Source organism: Nomascus leucogenys, chromosome 7b (assembly GCF_006542625.1).
Source record: "Nomascus leucogenys isolate Asia chromosome 7b, Asia_NLE_v1, whole genome shotgun sequence".
NCBI classification, from domain to species: Eukaryota; Metazoa; Chordata; class Mammalia; order Primates; family Hylobatidae; genus Nomascus; species Nomascus leucogenys.
Genome location: NC_044387.1, coordinates 4,673,232 through 4,694,870, shown reverse-complemented (window position 1 = coordinate 4,694,870; position 21,639 = coordinate 4,673,232). Strand labels below are relative to the sequence as shown.

The following is a 21,639-nucleotide window of genomic DNA, read 5'->3' as shown; positions in this document are numbered from 1 at the left end:
CATAGCACCTCCATTCATTGCAGATAAAACTGGTATCAACCCAGTGGCCATCAACACGAATGGATAAATAAATGGTAGTATATTCATAATCAGAAATAAACAAAAATTACTGATACATGTAACAACGTGGATGAATCTCGAAAACATTGGAAAACGGTTTTATTAAACCCATTTGTGTTATAGAACGGACAAAATTTACCTGTAATGACGGAAACAGGTGCCTAAGAGGAGATGGGGCAGGAGCGAGGTGAGCTGCAGTGAATGCAGAGCTGCACAAGGAGCTTTTGGGGGTGATGGGAACATCCTGTGTCTTGATTTGTCTGTGGCTGTGCAGATGCACTTGCAGTTTATGTAAATTATACCTCAATAAAGTGCCTTTTAGAAGTAAAGAAAACGAAGCACCAAAGGGGATAGTGTGTGGAGGGCAGTGTGTTAGGTTTCAGGCGTTTCTTCTGAGCAGGTCTCACAGGTTGGCTTGATGGGTGCTGTTTGGCTTTGGGGAGATCAGGCGGTTTCACCTTGGCTGCATATTAGAGTCACCTGGAGAGTTTGTCTAAAACACTAATGCGCAGAGATTCAGATTCATTTGTTCTGGGGTTGGGACCACAGCACTGGCACTTTTTAAAACCTCCCCCAAGTGATGCTAAGTTGTAGCCAAGGCTAAGGAGCACTGGCCAGACTTTGGCTCTGAGTTTTCTCTCTAGAGAGTGTCTGCAATGCCCAGGCCACTTGCTTTTTTACTTCTGCTCGAGTCACACCATTTGTTGCTGCTCAGGCATTGTGGACAAAAGCAGCACCTCAGGCCTGAAATGCCCACTGCTAAGTGGCACAAAACACCATGGAAACAAATGCAACACAAAGATCGATGGTACTATATTTTTGTGAGACTTAGAATTGCTGTGTAAGGCTAAAGCCAGCAGAAGAGTATGGATGGAAATTACAAATCCAGACATATGCCCAGTTCAAGAGACAGTCAAGAACAACATTACACTAACTTAGAGTAACCCCATATCTACCAAATTTCTTATGATTGTAGAAGTATATCTTTCCATATTCAAACTTTGCTGAAAGACAACTAGTGGTTGGTGAAGGATTACCATATCCAGCTCTTTTCAAATGTGGATGGTAAAGGAAACCTTTAGAATCTCAGAGCCAAATGAAAATAATATTACAAATCATTGCCATTTCCTGTGGTCTCATGATGTGCTGGGCACCATGCTGGATGCTTTCCCATACAGTCCTCACTGTACACCTAGGAGGTGGGTATGGCCCTCTTGTTTCATGTAAGAAAATTTAGACTTAATGAAGTTCAGAAACCTCCCCAAGGTCACACAACTAACAGGCTCTGTTTTCTATCAACCTAATATGTTTTCCCAAAGGAGCTTGGTTATTAGAGTTGGGCCTGTACCCTTTGCAGAGTGCCTACTCTGGCATTATTGGCTAATGTGGGAAAGAACAGTTAGCAAATCTATTTGTTGTCCTCTGTTTACACTTCATTTCCAGAGGCTAAATGTTAATTTGTTTAAGCCAGGCTTATTGTCTCCTGGAGATGCACTACCACGGGAAAGTGTTGACTGAGCTTGGCTCCTCAGTGTGAACTGTAACTTGTGACTCATTAATTACGGGCCTACAATCAACTCCCAACATGTTAGTAAAGAAACAAACAACTTTCTTGTTTAATGAAGTGCTGACAGAAGAAAACTTAATTGTTTCTCTCCTGCCCCCAACATTAGCTTGACACTTGTAGTTACAGCAGTAAACTTGGACTTTGTAATAACAAAATTGTATTGTCAGTCACCCTTCCTGAAGGTGCTGTATTGGTGTCTACTTTTCCCAGTGACCTTAACCTGTGTTCATTCTTAAGTATATAATTGTGTATTTATCATAATGCCACTGTCATCCTTGTCCAGAATAGGTCATTTATGTTGTAAACATTTAATGAACTTCTATAAGTGGTTCCGTTGTATCCTTTCCTAAAGCAGCTGTATGAATAAGAAATATTTATCCAGGAACGCATACCCTCAGTTGACCCACAACTCCAGTGGAACCGTGATTTTTAAGAACTCTTTATTTCACCTTTATTGCCTGTTTAATTTCAGTTTTTAGTGTGTGATTTCATTTCCTTCAAAGAACATCTTACCCATTTAGCATATCCCAAGAGTTCTACTTTTTTTTTGTAGAAAGTGAGGTGTTTTCCATGCATTGAATAATAAATCCTGAATACTCTTATTTCTCACTTATCAAAAAAAACTTGGTTTTTGAAAATAAATTTGAAATTTTGCCTAATGCAGAGAGGAAGTGTAAATTCAGCCCTGTTGAGGTAATTATTCAGTTTTGTCATGCATTTAGGAGCTACTGCTCAACCCCTTGTTCCTAAATGAACTAATTGCATTTAACAGTGTGAATGTCACCAACTACTGCTATCACTCCCAGTGCTCTTTATTGAGCATTTACTATGTGCTAAACACACTCACAGGTTACTCTTTGAAGAAGGCACTATCATCCCCATTTTACAGAGGAGGAAACCAAGTCTTAGGGGTTTCTTGACTTGCCCAAGGCCAACAGATCTCATAGCCAGGCTTTGACCCCAGCAGCCTGGCTCCACAGTGGCCACTCTTAATCCCTATGCCGCACTGTCTCCCAGTTCCATGAGCTTCATGTTTCATCTTATCTTCCAGCTTTCGCACATACTCTTCCGCCTGCCCAAAACACTCCCACAGTCCCCTTTGCCTTATTTAATTCCTGTTCATTCTTCTCATCTTAAGCTAAATGCCACTTCTTTAGGGAGGCCTTCTCTGTGAGCCCCATGCTGTATGTTCTTCTAGCTAAACAAACTATGAGCATGAAAACCAACCTCAATCTGGTGTGGAGATGCACCTGTGTTCCAGAAGGGTTTGGATCACACATTTGTGGAGAGCTGGTGAGTACGAGCTGGATTCTTTCCTCTCAGTGACACTTACAGGGCCCTTGCTTCTTTTCTGGATTTCTCCTTATCTTCATCCCAGTATCGGTCAGCACAAGGCAAAGGCATTTGGCATCTCTTCTTTCCCATTTGCAGACTTTACTGTGCGTACGTACCCCATCCTGCTGGTAGATGTGGGGCAGATTATCCGAGGAGAAGTGGGGGTGTGAGGGCATCCTTGGGAAGCTTTGGATACAGTCTTAGGTGGGGTCATTACCAGCTTGGCCATAAAACTCTCTCCGTGCTTCTCAAACACATGATCCCCCCTCCAAGACCCACTCTCTATAGTGGTCGAACCCTCCATGCCAGTGCTTCCTAAACTAGCTGTGGTGAAGAGCCACTTATCTTTCCCTCAAACCATCCTGGACCTACATTTGGATAGAATATAGTATAAAATGAATGACTAGAAAAATAAATCTAAAAAAAGACATAAGAATTCAAGCCCAAATTTCATTGTAAGATTCAGCAGACACCGCATGGCTGTCATATTGTCAGCAGTTTCTCAGCTCCTCCCTTCAGTGTCTGTTCCTACAAACTGACAGTGGTCTCCAGACCTCACCTTGAATAGCACTTATTAGGTCAGTGACCACAGGGAGGGGACTTCTGAGCCTCACTTTTTTATCTGTAAAAGGGAACCAATAATACTTACTGTAGCATTTCAGAATTAAACGAAATCATTAAAGCATCTGATTGCCTAGTATATGCCAGGTGTCTACTAAATAGTAGTTCATTTCCCATCACACCTTCAGTGCCTGGAAAAAAAATTACAGAAATTAGATGGTTACCGACTAATTTATTCTCTTTTTCCTGGCCTTTGTAAAATAAGGATTGTTAATAGATTACTAGCAAGCCTGTGCATTAGAATCAGCTGGAGATCTGGTTTCTTTCAGTGGGACATGGCGTTTGGAATAGTTAATGTTCAGATGACTGAATGCAGTTTAAACACTTCTATGCAGTTCTGTATCATCTTAGGTTATGTATATCTCACTAGGGATGTAAAGTCAAAATACTGTTTATTTCTGAAGATTAATTTGTATGTTTTCAATTTTTGTAACTTTAAATTTAATTTTTTAAAATTAGATAAAACACAGAGGATTCCAAAGTCAAAATTATACAAGGCACATTCACAGAGTCTCCATTCCTGTTTCCTCAACCCCATTCTCCTCTTTACCCTGTGGATAACCATGATTTGTTTTTGGTTTAACCTTCCATTGTTTCTTGTTCAGAGTATTTAAAAATACTCCTTTATCACACACAAGATTCTCATATAGGGCTATTAACATGTTGTAATCTGGCTACATCTCCTGGCAGTCCTCCCACAGCAGTCCATCAGCAGTCTTCTCCACTCACATTCACAGCCATATAGCAGTCTACTGTGTTTGCACCATAGTTTATGTAAGCAGCCCCCATTCGTGGAGACTTGAGTCGTTTCATAGTAAGTTGTGCTGCACCCAGTATTATTAGTCATCAGAAATGCGCATCAAAACCACAGTGACATACCACTTCACTTACACTAGAATGCCTAATACAAAAGGCAGACAATAGCAAGTGTTTGTGAGATTGTGGAGATGCTGGAACCCTCATACATTGCTGGGTGAAAATGCAAAATACTGTAAACACTGTGAAAACAGTCTGGCTGTTCCTCAAATGTTTATAACTCATATGATCTAGCAGTTTGACTCCTAGGTATATACCCAAGAGCAATGAATACTTATATCCACTTAAAAACATGTACGTGCACATTCAGAGCAGCATTATCATGATAACCTAGAGGTGGAAATAACACAAATGTCCATTAGTGGGTGAATGGAAAAATGCAATGTGGCATATCCATACAATGCACTATTCACGTTACTCAGCCATGAAAAGAAATGAAGCGCTGACGTGCCACAACATGGGTGAACCTTGAGTGAAAGAAGCCAGGTTCAAAAGGCTACGTGTCGTTCAGATTATCTGACTCCATTATAGGAAATGTCCAGAACAGGCAAATCCAGAGAGACAGGAAGTAGAAGGATAGTTGCCAAGGACTCGGGGGAGGGAAGAATAAGGAGTGACTGCCAGTGGGTGTGGAGTTTCTTTTAGGGGTGAGGAAAATGTTGGAAAATTGGATCATGCTAATGGTTACATAACTGTGAATATACTGAAAACCACCAAATTGCACACTTTAAAAGTGTGAATTTTATAGTTTGTGATGATGTCTCAGCAAAAAATGGACTGGGCCAGGCACAGTGACTCATGCCTATAATCCCAGTGCTTTGGGAGACCAAGGCAGGAGGATCACTTGAGGCTGGGAGTTTGAGACCAGCCTGGGCAACATAGTGAGACCTCATCTTTACAAAAAAATAAAATAACAAAATAAACTGTGCTGTAGTGAATAACCTTTTGTCACACATTATTTCATGGGGTAGTGTGCTTTTGATCTGTAGTTTTAGAAATGGGGTTACTGGGCCACGTGTCATTTTGCTGCCTACACCCAGTTCCCTTTCATGGGAGTTGTACCATTTTTCCTCCAGCAGTGTATGAGAGTTCCTGTTTCCCTGTGGCCTCACCGATAGCATTTGTTGTCAGACTTGGTTATTTGTTAGTCTGGCAGGTAAGAAATGTGTGTAATTATAATTTGCTTCCCTCTTATGAGCACGTTTGAACATATTCTGATGTCTTTTTAGTTTATTTGTATTTTCAGTGCCATGTATGTTTCATGTATCTCACCTGTTTTTCTATTGTATTGTTGGTGGTGGTTAAATTTTTACAAGTTTTTTATATATTAAAATATTAATCCTTTGCAAATATCTTCCAAATCTGTGATACCTTACAAATAATTTTCCCGGTTCTCATTTGCCTTAAAAAACAAATAGTCAAATTTTAAAACCTTTCCCCTGTTGCTTCCGGATTGAATCATAGTTAGGAAAGCTTTTCCTGTTCCCAGCTTAGAAGAGGAATTCACCCATGTTTTTTTCTGGTACTGATTTTTTTTATTATTTAAATTTAGATCTCATATCTATCTGGAGTTTATCTTGGTGAGCAATGTTAGGAAGTGATCTACTTAGATTCTTTTTTATATGGCTACCTAATTGCCCCAATATTTTTTTTTGAAGTCCAGTGAAAATAAAATAAAATATCACTTTTCGTTTACGTTTCTGTTTTATATAGTTCTGGGATGATATAGGTATTTCAGATAATAGTGCAAACAGTATTATAACATTGAGTAAGAAAACACAAAAGGAACAAATCATCTGTAATCTCTGACTATAGCCATGCTGTTTTCAGTGTATAAACTTATCTTCTTTCTCTCTAGGTAAATGAGCTGGATGGTATCCCGTTGATCCTGGATAACTGCAACGTCAGTGACGGTAACCCCTGTATCCTTGCATGTGAATTACCTTGCACAAGTTTACAGCCGGGGCCCTTAGCAAAACAAGTCCCTTTCCTCATGTTCATTGAGTGTGTAGCTGGCTGCCTTGCTTGCTTGTTTACTTGTTCCTGAGAACCAAATCATTTTCTCAGAGTTATGGTGCTAGAATATCATTTCTGTAATCTTCGTAATATGGTAAGCTAATTTTTTCAAGGTGAATAAGACATTACAAATGAGCATGTGGCCAAAAAGCACTTTAAAACCTGGGGCAGTGGCAGCCCATGCAAGGCACTGTGCTGCACATCACCAGTGTCACCTTTCCAGTGTGTGTGTGGTCTTTAGAGTAAACATGAACTATTGTACATTGTTTTGTTATAGAGATTCTGAGTATCCAGTCTTTTGGAAGTACTGTTTTAACAAGGGTTTGGCATCATAGAAACATGAGGTGCACTCTGGCTCCCTAGTAAGAGGAAGGAGCATTTCAGTGGTGCTGAATTCTCATCTTCGGAGGGTTTGTCCTGCAGCCCTCTGCTGCAGAAGCTGAGAGTGCTGGCTCTTGCCCTGGCTTGGGTTGGCCACCCTTGCTGGAGGGTGTTCTGCAGGGACCCTGCTTTTTTCCTACCGGTTCAAGTAATTGTACTATACAAAACTGTACAGTGGTGAGTAACCAGGGACCAGATACAGCTTGTTTAGATTTGAGATAAAACCTACTGTTTAATTTCACGAACTTCCCTGGTGAAAGCCAAACTTAGCTGTGTTCCTTGTCCTGGTCACTGCTTGGCTGGTGGTGGGGCAGGGGTGAATAAGGCTACTGCAAGGACTAGGAGTGTAGCCTGCGGGAGGCAGTGAGGAGCCCAGCCTAGCATTGAGGAGACTGAGGAGGGGGGGCATTTTAAAAATAAAACTATGGCTTCTGCCAAGAAGAGAAAAGCAGCTGATGAAAATCATGTGTTTCAAAGTTAAGTAGACTGAGCAATGCTTATTATTTGTGCTGAAGATACTGTCATTTGTCTGATTAGCAATAGAAAACAATCTTATTTTAAAGAGCACAGTAGCTTGTAAGTTCAGTCAGGAAAAGACAAATACACAGCCTCAGAAGACTCCTCTGCAGGGTAAAGCAAATTTGGTTTAGTGCATGAGTTATCATGCACTAAACCAAATTTGTTATCATGAGTCCCTGCAGGCTGTGCTCGTTAAAGAGTGTTGACGTTTTTTTAGCCCCCCAAAAAGGAAAGAAAAAAGAAGAAAGCTTCTAGTCGTGGGAAAGCAGTGCAAGAATGTTCAGGTACAATTGCAGATGTTGCATTTCCCAATGAAAATGATGATTTATTATGAAAAAAGAAATTCACAGTTTACTTTTACATTCCCTGAATTGACCTTCCAGTGAAGAGGATTTTCATTGCTAGTCTTTGGCTTTTAGCAAAGACCAAAAAATAAAAGGACTGTTGTATACGAGCACATCGTAGGCCTACAGATGCTTGCCGCACCTTCCACCTTGGTGTCCTCCTTGCCAGATGGCCATTCATTCATTCACTTCTTCCTTCAGGAAACATTCATTCAGTCCCTCTTGTGTGTTTACACCCATTGCCTTATTGAACTCTGACAACACCATGAAGCAGATACTATTATTATCATCTGTATGTTGTAGATGATGAAATAAAACTGAGTCTCTACCTTGCCCAGAGGTCAGAACCAGATTTTATACATGTGAGTGCCTGACCTTAGCCATTTCCCCACACTGCCTTCTCACAAGTCACCGGGGGGAGACAGAGCACATGCAGAGAACCACATAAACATATTCATATAGTGGAGAAATGGTTCAGAGTTACACATGTAAAAATTTATATGGATAGCTATATCTTTAGCTGGATAACTGGCTTTTAGAATGGTAATCAGTGAAACATTGCAAGATCACGGAATCTCCTGAATCATTAAGAAAAGATAAAATATCACAAGCATCTTTAGTGTTATGTGTATTCAGTAATTCTTTGGAGTTGTATTTATTAAGCCTACCAGATTTTAAAGTCATATAAAATGTAGTAAGATATGAGACACATACTGAAATATCAGTGCAAAGGGAGAGTAGAGTGGTAGTTGAATGGTCAGAAATGAAAAAGCATTACAGCCTAGAGATTCAGTTTTTAGATGTGAGCTATAAATTAAAATCTGGCCTTCGTAGTACTAAAGTAAATAAGGACATGATACAATTTCAAAATTCACCTTATTATACCCTAGGTAAAACCACATTGATGCTCCTTCCAGGCTATTCCCAAAGAATTATCTAATGACTCCTACTTTACTCCTCGCTTCCCATTCACTCTTTTTCCCCCTTTCTTGTGGATTTTTTCTTTTATTTTTTTAATTCATGAAAATAATACACCCATATGGGGATTTTTAAATACCAAAAGGCATTCAATGAGGGAACAATATCTCTAGCTCCACTTTTTACACTTTTTAATTCACTCTCTTAGCTATTTCTTCTAGTAGGTACTTTTGTATATCTAAATAATATGCTTTATTGTTGTTTCTTGATATATCAAGTTTTGGTGTGACCTGTTTATATTATGACATGAGCATTCAGCTCCTGTACACCACCTCCTCCCCTCCCTCCCTCGTGCTTCCCCTGGAGTTGGGACTGCACATCCCGTTCCCTGTTGCCCACGCTGTGAATGAGGCTTGGCATCTGCTAAAGTGTTTGCTATTTGAGGTGTGTGTGTGCATATGTGCGTATGTGTGTATACATTACAATGCCCTTGGTCAAACGTTTTGCCCATTGGGATATTTTTCTTTATTATTTGTTAACACATCTTTATATATTCTAGATTGAAGTTCTTTGTCAGCTACATGTGTTGCTAGTATTTTCTCTTTCCTGTTCTGTGATTACCTTGTCATTTTCTTTATAGTTTCTTTTGAATAACAGAAGTTCTTTACTTTTAGTCAAATTCATCTCTTTTCCTTTATAGTTAAGGTTTTTTGCATGTGTATCTTGTTTTAAGAAGTATTTCTTTACCCTGCGGTTATGATGATAATAGTATATTATCTTTTGAATGCTTTATAGTTTTACCTTTTATATATATGTCTGTAATTCATTTAGAGTCAGCTTTTGTGTACGGAGTGTGTTAGGATCTATTTCTATTCTCTCCAGATGGCACACAATTGTCCTGGCCCTAGTTACTGAAAAGAACATGTGTTTGTTCACTGTAGTACCATCTTTATCAGAAGTATTGATACAAGTTTTGAGTCTGTTTGTGGACTCTGCTTTCTTTTCCATCCATCTTTTTGTCTATCCCTGCATCAGTGTGATGGTCTTAATTCCTATAGCTTTCCAGTATGTCTTGGTAAAGGATAAGTCAGTTCTTCGAATTTGTCTCTTCTTTTGTAACAGTGTTAGGACCATTTTTGGTCATTTGTATTTTTGCATAAAAGTTTTAGAATCAGTATAAATTCTACACATTTGGTCATGTGCACATGCACATACATGTATATACCTGTATACACACAAATAACCTCGTTTACCACTAACAAAAACAATTTAAAGCCCCCACATACTGAGTTATTCATTGAAATTGCATTGACTGAAATGAATTTGATGAGAATTGACATACAATACTTAGTTTCCAACCCAAGAACATGTTATATCTGTCCACTTATTTAGGATTAATAATTTTCAGTTTTACTCTTTTCTTTATACCTCTTGAACTCCATTGCATGGATTTTGTATGTATTATTTTGTTGCCATTCATTTAAAAGTGTTTTTCAATTTTTATTATAACTTCTTTTTTGACTTGTGGATTATTAGAAATTCATTTCTAAACAATTAAGAATTGTTTAGTTATCTTTTGGAGCTTGATTTCTAGTATAAATGCATTGTGATCAAATAGCACCTACGTGATATCCTCTGTCTTATGAAATTCTTTGAGACTTGATTTATGACCTAGTAATATGGTCAGTTTTTGCAAATGTCCTATGTGAGCATGAGAAGCATGTCTGTTTTCCAGTAGTGAGGTATAGTAATGTATATACATACATTAGGTCAAGTTTGTAAATGGTGGTATTTAAAACTTTTATGTTTTTACTGATATTTTTGTCTACTTTGATTTATCAATTAGAGAGGTGTTTTAAAATGTCAACCTTTGATTATGGATTCATCTAATTTTATTTTTCATTATATAAATATTCCCTTTATATGTTTTGAGGTAAGATTTTTAAGTAAAGGTGTATGATAGGTCCTGAGAATAGTCCTGTTATCATTATGAAGTGACCCTCTTTATCTCTAAAAATGATTTTCTGCCAAATATTAATATAGCTATCCTAGCTTGCTTTGGATTGATATTTACATGGTACAATTTTATCAGTCCTTTTATTCTCAACCTTTCTGTCTGAGATGTGTTTCTTGTATAAAGTATATACAGTCATGTGCTACATAGTAATGTTTTGGTCAACACAGACCCATATTCAACCTTGGTCCCATAAGGCTGTAATACTGTATTTTTACTGTACCTTTTCTATGTTTAGATACACAAATACTTATCATTGTATTACAGTCGCCTACAGTATTAAGTACAGTTACATGCTATACAGTTCTATACTCTAGAAGCAGTAGGGTATACCATACGGCCTGGGTGTGTAGTAGGTTACTAGGTAATATAGCCTAGAATGTGAGTACATTCTGTGATGTTCACACAATGATGATATTGCCTCTATCCCCAGTGCCACCATCCAATCCACACTTGCATCATTGCTGGCCCTGAACTTCGGCAGTGACTTCCTAACTCGTCTTTCAGTTTCTGCTCCTGCTGGGTCCAGGTGATTTTTGATTCTGCATTCATTCAGTGTGATGATCTTTGAAAACCAAAACTGGATCATTCCTCTCTGACTCTCCCACTCCCCACACCACCTCGCATAAGCATGCCCCTGTTCACAGAGCCTCCTAGACTGCCCATCATCCTCAGAATAAGCCTAGTCTATCACATTCTAAAAGGTCCTCTTCATTTGTATCCAGTGCCGTTCTCCCCTTCTTCAGCATTCCCCCGGCACACCTAAGTTTTTGTTCCCGAGAAGGATCTCAGTTCCTGCGTGAAGGCAGTCGTCCAAGCACATCTCTGCTTGTGCTCCTCCCGGGCTCGGTCATCCTCATGCTTCACACCCAGCGTTCTGTGTCTTTTCTCTCAAGTCGCAGCCGAGAGCCACCCCTGCCGATCCCTGCCAAAACTTGTTCTGTTCCTTCAGCTCATCACAGGTTATTGTTAAATATGTGTGCATTTATGTCTGGATTACCCGCTGGATTGTTTCCGAAGGGCAGGGATCAAGTTTTCTGTGTTTCACCTCAATATTAATATACCATTCTCTTGCATGTAGTAGATAACCAAAAAATATTTCTTAGATAGATATCTGAATAGGAAAAGGAAAGAACAAATAAATGAGCAAAGAGCAGCTTGGTGAAATATGTGTGTGTGCGTGTGCATGTGTGTGTATTTATTTTGGGGGAGAGGGTGGTTCTAAGCTCAAGAGAAATGTCTCCCATGGGTTCTTCGACTCTGGTAAATTAAGTATTCTTGGTTTGTCAGTCATATTATTTAAAATTTGGTTTAACCCATTTTTCTAGTAATTAGCACCATCCAAGTTTTATTGAATTTAATTTTAGTATTTTGTGTTAAAAAGCAATAGATATTTTGGGCATGCTAAGACTAGAATCAGTGCTGATATTGAATATCCACTAATAACAATACCACCCTTCTCTGAGCACTCTGGATAATGTCCTTCTTGGGATAGGGGTGAGGCCTGGGATGCCTTTGGATAGGAGTCTACCCGTGCCCCATGGGACATCTGCAGTCAAGACTGTATAGAAGATTCCACTTTTGTCGGCCACCCTAGGGGTTAGGAAATCCAAACTGGCCTATCAGAGCAGATTAGAAACAAAAACTGCCCCACAGTAGGGGGTGGGGCTGGAAGGGTCCTTTTCCATTTCTTGGAGGTAGCTTTTAGAGACCACCAGGGATTTCCAAATCCAGGGAAAAGGCACCAGCTACAAGGGGAAGCTTAACTCTGAAGGACTGCCCTGGCTGCTGCCTCCTCAGGGACACGAGCCCAACTAGGGCCCAGCTGTTCACTCACCCAACTCACTTTTGGGTCACCCACAGTAATGACACAGTAGCCAATGCCATCGGAAAATTCCAGCTCTGCTACCACAGAGGCAATTTCTTATTTGTCAGTTTATTGTGGGATTTTTTGTTGTTGTTGTTTCCAAATAGAAACAGCTGAACTTTATTTGAAGTGTTTTTCTTTCATTCTTTTTTGATCTGTGTTTTGATCAGTTGTTCTTGATGTGGGATTTTTTTTTCATATTGTTTTTATTGGGGGGAGGGTGTGGGGACAGGGATAGAATGAGAGTCCAGACTGGGTTGTTTTGGGTTTTTTTGTTTGTTTTTGTCTTTTTTCTTCCTTTCTTCATTTTTTTAAAAATTTAAACACCTGATTTGTAAGAAAATAAAATTCACTTCTGTACAGAAATGTAAGAGTTTATAGGAATAATCACTGAACAGTAGTTTTCCCGGTAATCCTATGTTGAGGAAGAACGGCACAGTGGCAAGGGCATTAGTCCTGTGGCCAGGCGGACCCACACTCAAGTTCTGCCACTCCTTAATTTCTGAGCATTGCACTCAATCTCTTTAAGTTTTAGCTTTGTCTGTAGAATGGGACCTACCCCAACAGGGTTATAGTGAGTGTGAAATGTTATCATGCCTATAAAGTGGCCCGAAATAGTTTCTCAACAAATAAGTGTTTTTGTACAAATATCCTATGTAGCTATTCATTCCTATAAGAAAGGTAAATTTTTATCTGTGATTGCACTGTGGGTCAGTGGTGAAACTCAGATAATATCACCGAACAGAATAGAGTCCAGAAACAGATTCACCCACACTCAACAAAGGCCTCACTGAAGTTCACTGAGAAAAGGATGGTTTTTCTCATAAATGGTGCTGGACCGATTTAATGTCCATAGTGGGGAAAGAATGACCTGGGAATCCTAACTCACACCATTCAGAAATGTCAATTCAAGTTGAACTTATAGACCTCAGTGTGAATGGTAAAACAAAAGATCTTCTAGAAGAATCACAGAAGACTTTGGTTATTATCTTGGATGGGCAAAGGTTTCTTAAGGCACACAAAGGCTAACTTAAAAACACTAACTGTAAGAGAAAGACTTTGAAACGATGTTTGCATTACATATATCTGACAAAGGATAAGGACTTATACGAAACAACAAGGAAAAGAAACAATTCAATTTTTAAAAATGGACTGAAGACTTGCATGCCACTTCACAAGAGAAGAAATCCAAATGGTTAGTAAGCATATGGAATGAATTCAGCATCATTAGTCATCAGGGAAATGCAGATTTAATCCACAACAGGTAACCACTAGACCCCACCAGAATGGCTAATTTAAAAGCCCCAACAATACTCAGTGATGGCAAGGATATGAAGCAGCCTGAACTTTAACACATGATGGTGGGATGTAAAGAGGAAGAATTGCTTTGGAAAGCTTTTTGGTTGGGAATGTGTGCTAACATTAAACATACAGCTGTCCTGTGAATCAGCAGTTCCACTCTAGTATATCCCCAAAGAGAAATGCAGATACATGTTTATTAGAAGAGGAGTCCCCATCCCCTCTGCCGCAGACCTGGTACTGGGCAGCACAGCAGGAGGTGAGCGAGCATCAATCACCACCTGAGCTCCGTCTCCCTTCAGATCAGCAAGGAGGTGAGCGAGCATCAATCACCACCTGAGCTCCGTCTCCCTTCAGATCAGCAAGGAGGTGAGCGAGCATCACCACCTGAGCTCCATCTCCCGTCAGATCAGTAGGAGGTGAGCGAGCATCAGTCACCACCTGAGCTCCATCTCCCGTCAGATCAGCAGGAGGTGAATGAGCATCAATCACCACCTGAGCTGCGTTTGCCATCAGATCAGTAGGAGGTGAGCGAGCATCAATCACCACCTGATCTCTGTCTCCCTTCAGATCAGTAGGAGGTGAGCGAGCATCAATCACCACCTGAGCTCCGTCTCTGGTCAGATCAGCAGGAGGTGAGTGAGCATCACCACCTGAGCTCTGTCTCTCGTCAGATTAGTGGCGGCATTAGATTCTCATAGGAGCCTGAACCCTATTGTGAGCTGCACATGTGAGGGATCTAGGTTGCATGCTCCTTATGAGAATCTAACTAAGGCCTGATGATTTGAGGTGGAACAGTTTCATCTGAAACCACACACCCCCATCCATCCGTGGAAAAATTGTCTCCCATGAAACAAGTCCCTGGTGCCAAAAAGGTTGGGGACTGCTGCATTAGGAGACACGTGCAAGAATGCTCACAGCAGCCTTATTCTTCAGAGCCCCAAAGTAGAAATAACCCGGATGTGCAGTAGTGGAATAGGTAGTTAAATTGTGGTGTGTTCATGTCGTGGAATACTATATGGCAGTAAAGAGGAGTGAACTGCTATGTGTAACACATGGAGGGATGTCACTAGCATGATACTGAGTGAAAGAAGCCAGATTCAAAAAGATTCAAACTGTACATCAAAAAGATGTACAGTTCATCTACCTGAAGTTCAGGAACAGGCAGGATTCATCTATGGTAATAGAAGTCGGAATAATAGTTACGTGGGGTAGAAGGGTAGGGATTGGCAGGGGAGGAGGGTGCTGGACATGTTTTAAGTCTTCCTATGGCGGGGAGTCAGGTGGAAGTACACGTGAAAGAACTTACCTAAGATGAGCAGTGCAGGTAGGACATTCTGCTGCACTCATATTAAAATTGTTTAAATCATTTATTGAGTGCTTTCGGTATGCCAAATCCTGTGCTACATTTTCAGAACAGTTGTCTTTGGGTTTTTCTGTTTTGTTTTCACTTTTTTCCTTTCCTTTCCTTCCCTCCCTCCCTCCCTCCTTCCCTCCCTTTCTTCCTTCCTTTTTCATGGTGTCACTGGAACAGTCCTCTTTGTTGGAAAAAATTGTTTCCATTTTACAAGTGAGAAAACTAAAGCTCTGAGAGTTAAAGTAGCTGGTTCAAGCTCTCCTGGCTTGTGATGGGGCCAGGGTGTAAACCCAGCTTTCTCTGACTCCAAGGCTTTGTTCCTAATTCAGATGTTTAAACTCCACACAGTTCCTTCATCCATGTGAAGGATGAATGTCAGTGTTTCTTTGAATTGTAATTCCTTGAGGGAGAGGTGACTATACATCTGTGTTGGATACAAAATCTTTCATTAATCCTACTGAGCATCTAGCACATAGTAACCACTCAATAAAATTCACTGTCTGGCCGGGCGCGGTGGCTCCTGCCTGTAATCCTAGCACTTTGGGAGGCCGAGGTGTGTGCATCACTTGAGGTCAGGAGTTCGAGACCAGCCTAGTCAACATGGTGAAACCCTGTATTTCCTAAAAATACAAAAAAAAAATTAGCCAGGCGTGGTGGCGTGTACCCTTAGTCCCAGCTACTCGGGAGGCTGAGGCAGGAGAATCGCTTGAACCTGCAAGGCGCAGGTTGTAGTGAGCTGAGATTGTGTCATTGGCATGCCAGCCTGGGTGTTGCAGCAAGACTCTATCTAAAAAATAAAAATAAATAAATAAAAATTCACTGCCCTATTTTGATCTTAGATCATAATCAGGAGAAAGTGCTGAGCACTGAGATAGTAGCTCCTTGGGAAACAGATACCTCTCCCGTTTCCCCTCTTTCCTCCTTTTAGACTTGGGTCATGTATGTCTTCCTCTCAGAGTTCTCTCTAGATCCCTTCAGTGAGCTGAGTGCCTCCATTTGGTGTGTTATAGTTGGGTTGGGTTGCTCTGCCTCTCCCTGAACACAACACACCAGAATACCCAGATATGTAACCTTTCCCCCGAGGAAAGTTTATCCCAGGCGGGAACTATGTCATCTTGCTCCCGCACCCTGAGTGCATCCCCAACATTGGACCCTGTGAACCCAGGGGACTGTTTCCAAAATGTGCTCCAAAGCATATTTTGTCTGTAGTATCTTAATAGGTAATATATGGGAGAAGCCTTCTTTTAATAAAATGTGGGAAAGCCTGTGTGAAGCAGGTGTTCTGGCTTGCAGAACCTCATGGAGTCTTTATTAGTCACATGTGCATTTTGGAGCTTCCATTTGGGACGTTCTGAACTGTAGTGCCACATCTTTGGAAATGCAGGAATCTTAGAATAAATGTAGGAACATGTTCTGTTCTGTACTCTTCTTGGTGGAGAATCTAGTGTGGTATTGGGCCTGCCAAACAGCCGGAAGGAGGCTCCTCAGGGAAGTGTCTTAAATACCTCGAGATGGCACAGCTGGCTAGGCTCGGTGTGGTTTGTAAAAGATAGCAACGAATTTCCATGCCAGGGAGCACCTGCTCTGTGTTCACAAAGCAATGTGTGTCTGCTTTAATATCTCATTTTGGCCATCCTGACGTTTGTTTGATGCAGCGAATGACTAGGACATCTTCCTGCCAAAGCCAGCCTTTCTTCCTCTGGAGGGGCGGCCTCTCTTCCGCTTATTTCTACGTTCTCAGGATTAAACAGCTTATAAGCGCTACGTGTTAATTGTTCAGTTATTGAAAACCCATTAGTGCTGTTTTGCTTTTAAGAGAGAATCTTTTTGGTATGGCTTCCCATTGATTTAAATTTTTTTTTTTTTTTTTTAAAGACAGAGTCTTGCTCTGTCACCCAGGCTGGAGTGCAGTGGCGCGATCTCTGCTCACTGCAACCTGCGCCTCCTGAGTTCAAGTGATTCTTGTGCTTCACCCTCTCTAGCAGTGGGGATTACAGGTACATGCCACGACGCCTGGCTAATTTTTGTATTTTCAGTAGAGATGGGGTTTCACCACGTTGGCCAGACCGGTCTTGAACTCCTGACCTCAAGTGATCCCCCAGCCTTGGCCTCCCAAAGTGCTAGGATTACAGGCATGAGCTACCCTGCCCAGCCTTAATTTTTTTTTTTTAAGTTGTGTAGTAAATCTCTCACCCTCAACTAGTGTGATTTATCTGTGTAAACCAGATCAATGAAGACAAACAAGTGCATACACAGAAGGTGATTTCACAGGTGAGCGGAGGCCTCCCAGGGCCCTGTGTGAGTGAAGGGAGCTGATTGCAGATTGCAGGACTGTGAGATGAATTGGTGATGCTCCCAGCCCAGACCAGTAAGAGTAGCCCGCCGCCACCAACTGCCTCTACTACACAGATGCAGGAGTCACCATTCAAACAGACCCATCCCTAGTGAAAGAGTGTGGGGGACCTGCTTTAGCCAGCTCTCCTAGTATCCTAGCAACGGGCTCCCAGAGCGAGAAGCTGGAAGTTGGAGAAGAAGGACATGCTGGAATGCATAAGCTTTCAGAAAAGGGACTTCCTTTCCTCGCTCAGGTGTCTTGGCAGGTAGTCGAACTGTTTTAAAATGAGACTATACAGGTAAATATTCCAAGTTGTGCTCCTTCAGGTTTTGTCTACTTAGCTTTTAGTTTTGTGCCCCTCATTTTCTTACACCTCCAGAATCACTGAGGCTGGAAGCTAAAGCTGTGTCAGCACACTGGGAGTTTTACAGTGTACAGATTGGCAGACAGCCTGGCTTCTTTCCAGGGCGTTAACAGTTATGCACTGTGTGTCTTTAGAGCCACGGTCACTGCGTCCCTCTCTCTGCCTCAGGCCTCTGTGTTCCTGCAGGCTGGTGCCTTGCGTTTGTCCTGCCAAGCCTGGTTGCTCAGCTCTCCCTGGCTCTCAGGAGTCAAAGCGCATACAGTTCTGCTTGTCTGGTTTACCTGTGGTAAAAGCAGGATTCTTCGTGTTTATTCTCACATCAGTCAGAAGATGTCAGCCTGTTGTTTTTCAGAGCGAGGTTCTCAGTGTAAGCCATGTGGATGGTCCTTTTTGGTCTGAAGGTGACCACCCTCGCTTTCAGCGGCCCGGGGCAGGGATCAGGGCACGACTGTCCTCACACAGGAAGTTGTGCGAAAGAGGTTTGGGAAGCTGCGCGAAAGAGGTTTGGGAAGCTGCTTCCCTGGACTTGCTCTCGGTTACTTCAGCTGCCTGTCTGCCATGTTTTCCTAAGTGTGCTTCTCAGTGGTCGCTGTTAATGTTCTAAGGGCCACCAGCTGACATTTATTTGAAAACAGAAACAAAACTGTATGTGGACACTGATTGCCTATTCCTAAGGACCTGCTCCTTAGAGCCAAGCCCCGTGACTGATGCAGGCTGATGGCAGCACCCTGGGGCCTGACCTTGGTGCACTGTGTCTCTGGCTTCTTTGCATGCCTAAAACTTGTGTAGTCTGATATGTAGGGAAAACATGAGAAATCCATGCCTAAATAATTTCACCTTAATAGTCACTATTCTAGACCAGTTGTAAGCTTACTAGCTTAAGAAAGTATTTTAAATTTAGAAGCTACATGAAATACTTGTTTTTCAAAATTGTTTACTCAAACAGTACATTTAACAGAGTAGCCATCCTGCATTCCTCCTGATTTCTCTGTAGTATGAAGAATAGAATAGAATAATAGAATAGAATAGGATAGAATAGAATAGAATAAGAGCTTTTATAATTCTTAACTTTGTATTTTAGAAATTTTGCATCTGATGTATAAGATCAGATCATAAGCCTAAAGTAACCTAAAGTATCAGCCCAAAATCCACATGCCTGATGGTTTCCTTCAAATGCTGCCTCTGTGGGTGGGAAGCACACTCTGATTCCACTGAGCCTGTCTCTGCATGGAACGAACACAAAGTTCGGCAGTCACAGGACACCCTTGCTGTGCTGCATAATGATGTCTCACTCTGTCCCCAAGTGGCTTTACCAAGCCACATCACTGACGTATTCATTATAGTTGACTCAGAACCACTTGGGCACTTCTGTGATCACAGCAGTCCCGTGGAGGAAGCTTTACCTTCAGGAAAGCTGCTGGATTGAGACTGGAAGGAAGTGTGACTGCCTGTGCATGAAGTGCTGAGATGAGTTCTTGGCCTGTGGTCTGTGCTTATATACATTATTATTATCATTTAATGTATGTATTTTCTTACGAAGTTAATTATTTGCCAGTTTTTCTTTTTGCATTAGATTAATTAAAAACAGCAGTGACTTTTGGATACATTGAGAAAGTTAATACCTTTTTAAATTGCCAAACTTAAATACCATTGCCACACAGATTATATATTTTGTGAGACACCTGAGAGACTGGGTAGCCAAAGTTTAGCATAAAGGAACATGTTCCAGTAACCCTGATAATTGTCAGGATTTTTGTCTAAAAAGACCTTAGTCACATTTAGCAGTGACCAAGGGTCTGGTCAAAACATGAGTGTGTCACAGCCATTCAGCACTGTTGGACTGTAACTCCTGGGCTGTCTTATTTTGAGATGATCATTTCTATCAGGATCAGGAAGTGTTCTATTCTCTGTACCAGTTATTCTAGGACCAATACATTAAAAAACAAAAACGTATTGGGCCTGTTAGAATCTGTGAAGGGTTCTTTGAAGGAAAATCTCCAATGGGACTTATAAGCAGGCACTCATTTCCTTATCTAGGAAATGAAAAGGCCGTGTGCTACGGTGGGACCACCAACCTAAGGAAGATGCAAGCTCTGATCACCATCTAGTTAGAGAAACAGGCCATTGTGATAATACAGGACAGAACGCTAAGGGGTGGTAGAAGAAAGGACGTCTACTCAGAGGCTCTGACCCAACCTGCACATCTCTCATTTGTGTTTCTTCTAATGATAAGCGACTTGGACCCTGAGCAACTTGGAGGGAATTCAGAGGTCCGCTTTTCTGCCTGGAGTTGACTGCTGCTTATGGAGTGAGACGGGGTGGCTAGAGGAAAAGGGAAGCCTCTGGCTGCTTTGGGCTTTCTGATCCTTGTGGTTTTGTGTATCCACATTATCCCTTCATTGGAGAAAGTATAAAAATAAAGCTAACTTTTAGACGTTCTCACCTTTTCAACTCTTACCATTCTTTAGTCTTAAAATCTTTATTGAGGTCAAGACAAAAGATGTTGGACCCCGTGACCACAGGCATTGCCAGGGTGGTTTGCTTACCCCGGCCATCCCAACAGTGGTGGTTGGTTTTTGTGAGCTGCCGGGAAAGTCGTCTTGGGGAATGGACAAACCTTTTCTTCAGGGTTAACTGAGCACAGCCCAAAACAGGCCCTGTGCTATGAAAGAGCCTCAGTGCTGGACAGAAGCCAGGGAAAAGCACGAATAGAAATGGCTCGAGTTTCTACGAGAAGGACCCAGCCTTGCCTTTAAGATTTTTCACCTGAATATGACGAGACTTAACTTTTACAAGAGAGTCTTGCCTTCGTCTTTGGAAAATGACCTAACTTTAACATTCTCCGAGAAGCTCAGAGAATGATGGCTCTGTCAGATTCAGATAGAGATGTGCACTTTCTGACTGAAGATAGGAAAAGCCTGTAGAAAAGTCAAAATATTTTCCCAGTTTTTTGAGAGAAGCCAAAGTGTATCAGAATCAAAACTACTTCCTTTGTGTTTCTCTCCTAAAGCACTTGTAGAAACGAGTACAATTACCAGGCATAGTGGCTCACGCCTCCCAGCTATTCAGGAGGCTGAGTCAGGAGGATCGCTTGAGCCTGGGAGTTTGAGAGCAGCCTGGGCAACATAGTGAGACCTGTCTGTTTAAAAAAAAAAAAATCAAACGAACCTAGCACAGTTTCCTCCAGGCATAATTAGGAAGCACCAGGAAATCCTAATGGGTTTTCAAGAAGAAAATGATGATTGTGAAAGACCCCAACCTCCTCTCCCTGCTAGGTTTCTGATGCAGAAAAAGCAAGTCAGGCACCTGAGCTGGGAAGGCACTGCACATCATGGCGACATTTGCGAGTCTGTATCCAGGATAAAAATTGTTTGTTCAGTTGTATGTGTTGAAATAGTCTCTCCCATCCATCTTAGTACCTCATGGTGTCTTATTTCATTGAGGTATCGCTTACATACAGTCAACTGCAAGTTTTAAGTATACATCTTGACATTTGGGGGCTGTATGTCTTGGTGCTGTCTACCTGATGCAACCTGTGAACTGCGTTTGACAGATCCCCCTCACACTTCAGGTCTCACTTCAGTCATCCTAGTTTTTTTAAAACTTCTTGTTTTTATTTTGAAATGTAACGTGCATACTGAAAAGTGAAGCCAATATATACATATATACATTTGGCAAATAATTATAAAGCAGACATCCACATACCAACACTCAGGTCGAGAGGCAAAAACACTGCCAGCCTTCCCTGAGAAATCCATCCAGTCTTCCGCTGGCCTGACCAGCACCAGGCCTTCCCTGCTCTTCCCCAGCGTCAACTCCAGAGTGT

The 21,639-nt window shown here is 41.4% G+C and overlaps 1 protein-coding gene across 2 annotated transcripts in view; it reads left to right on the top strand.

The window, feature by feature from the left end:
• Window positions 1-21,639, top strand: part of ATXN10 (ataxin 10) — a 174,039-nt gene that overhangs the window by 129,280 nt on the left and 23,120 nt on the right. For both annotated transcript variants that reach the window (XM_003281267.4, XM_030815375.1), the window contains one exon: window positions 6,258-6,321. In XM_003281267.4, the coding sequence (XP_003281315.1) occupies window positions 6,258-6,321 (64 nt within the window). The remainder of the gene's footprint in view (window positions 1-6,257; window positions 6,322-21,639) is intronic.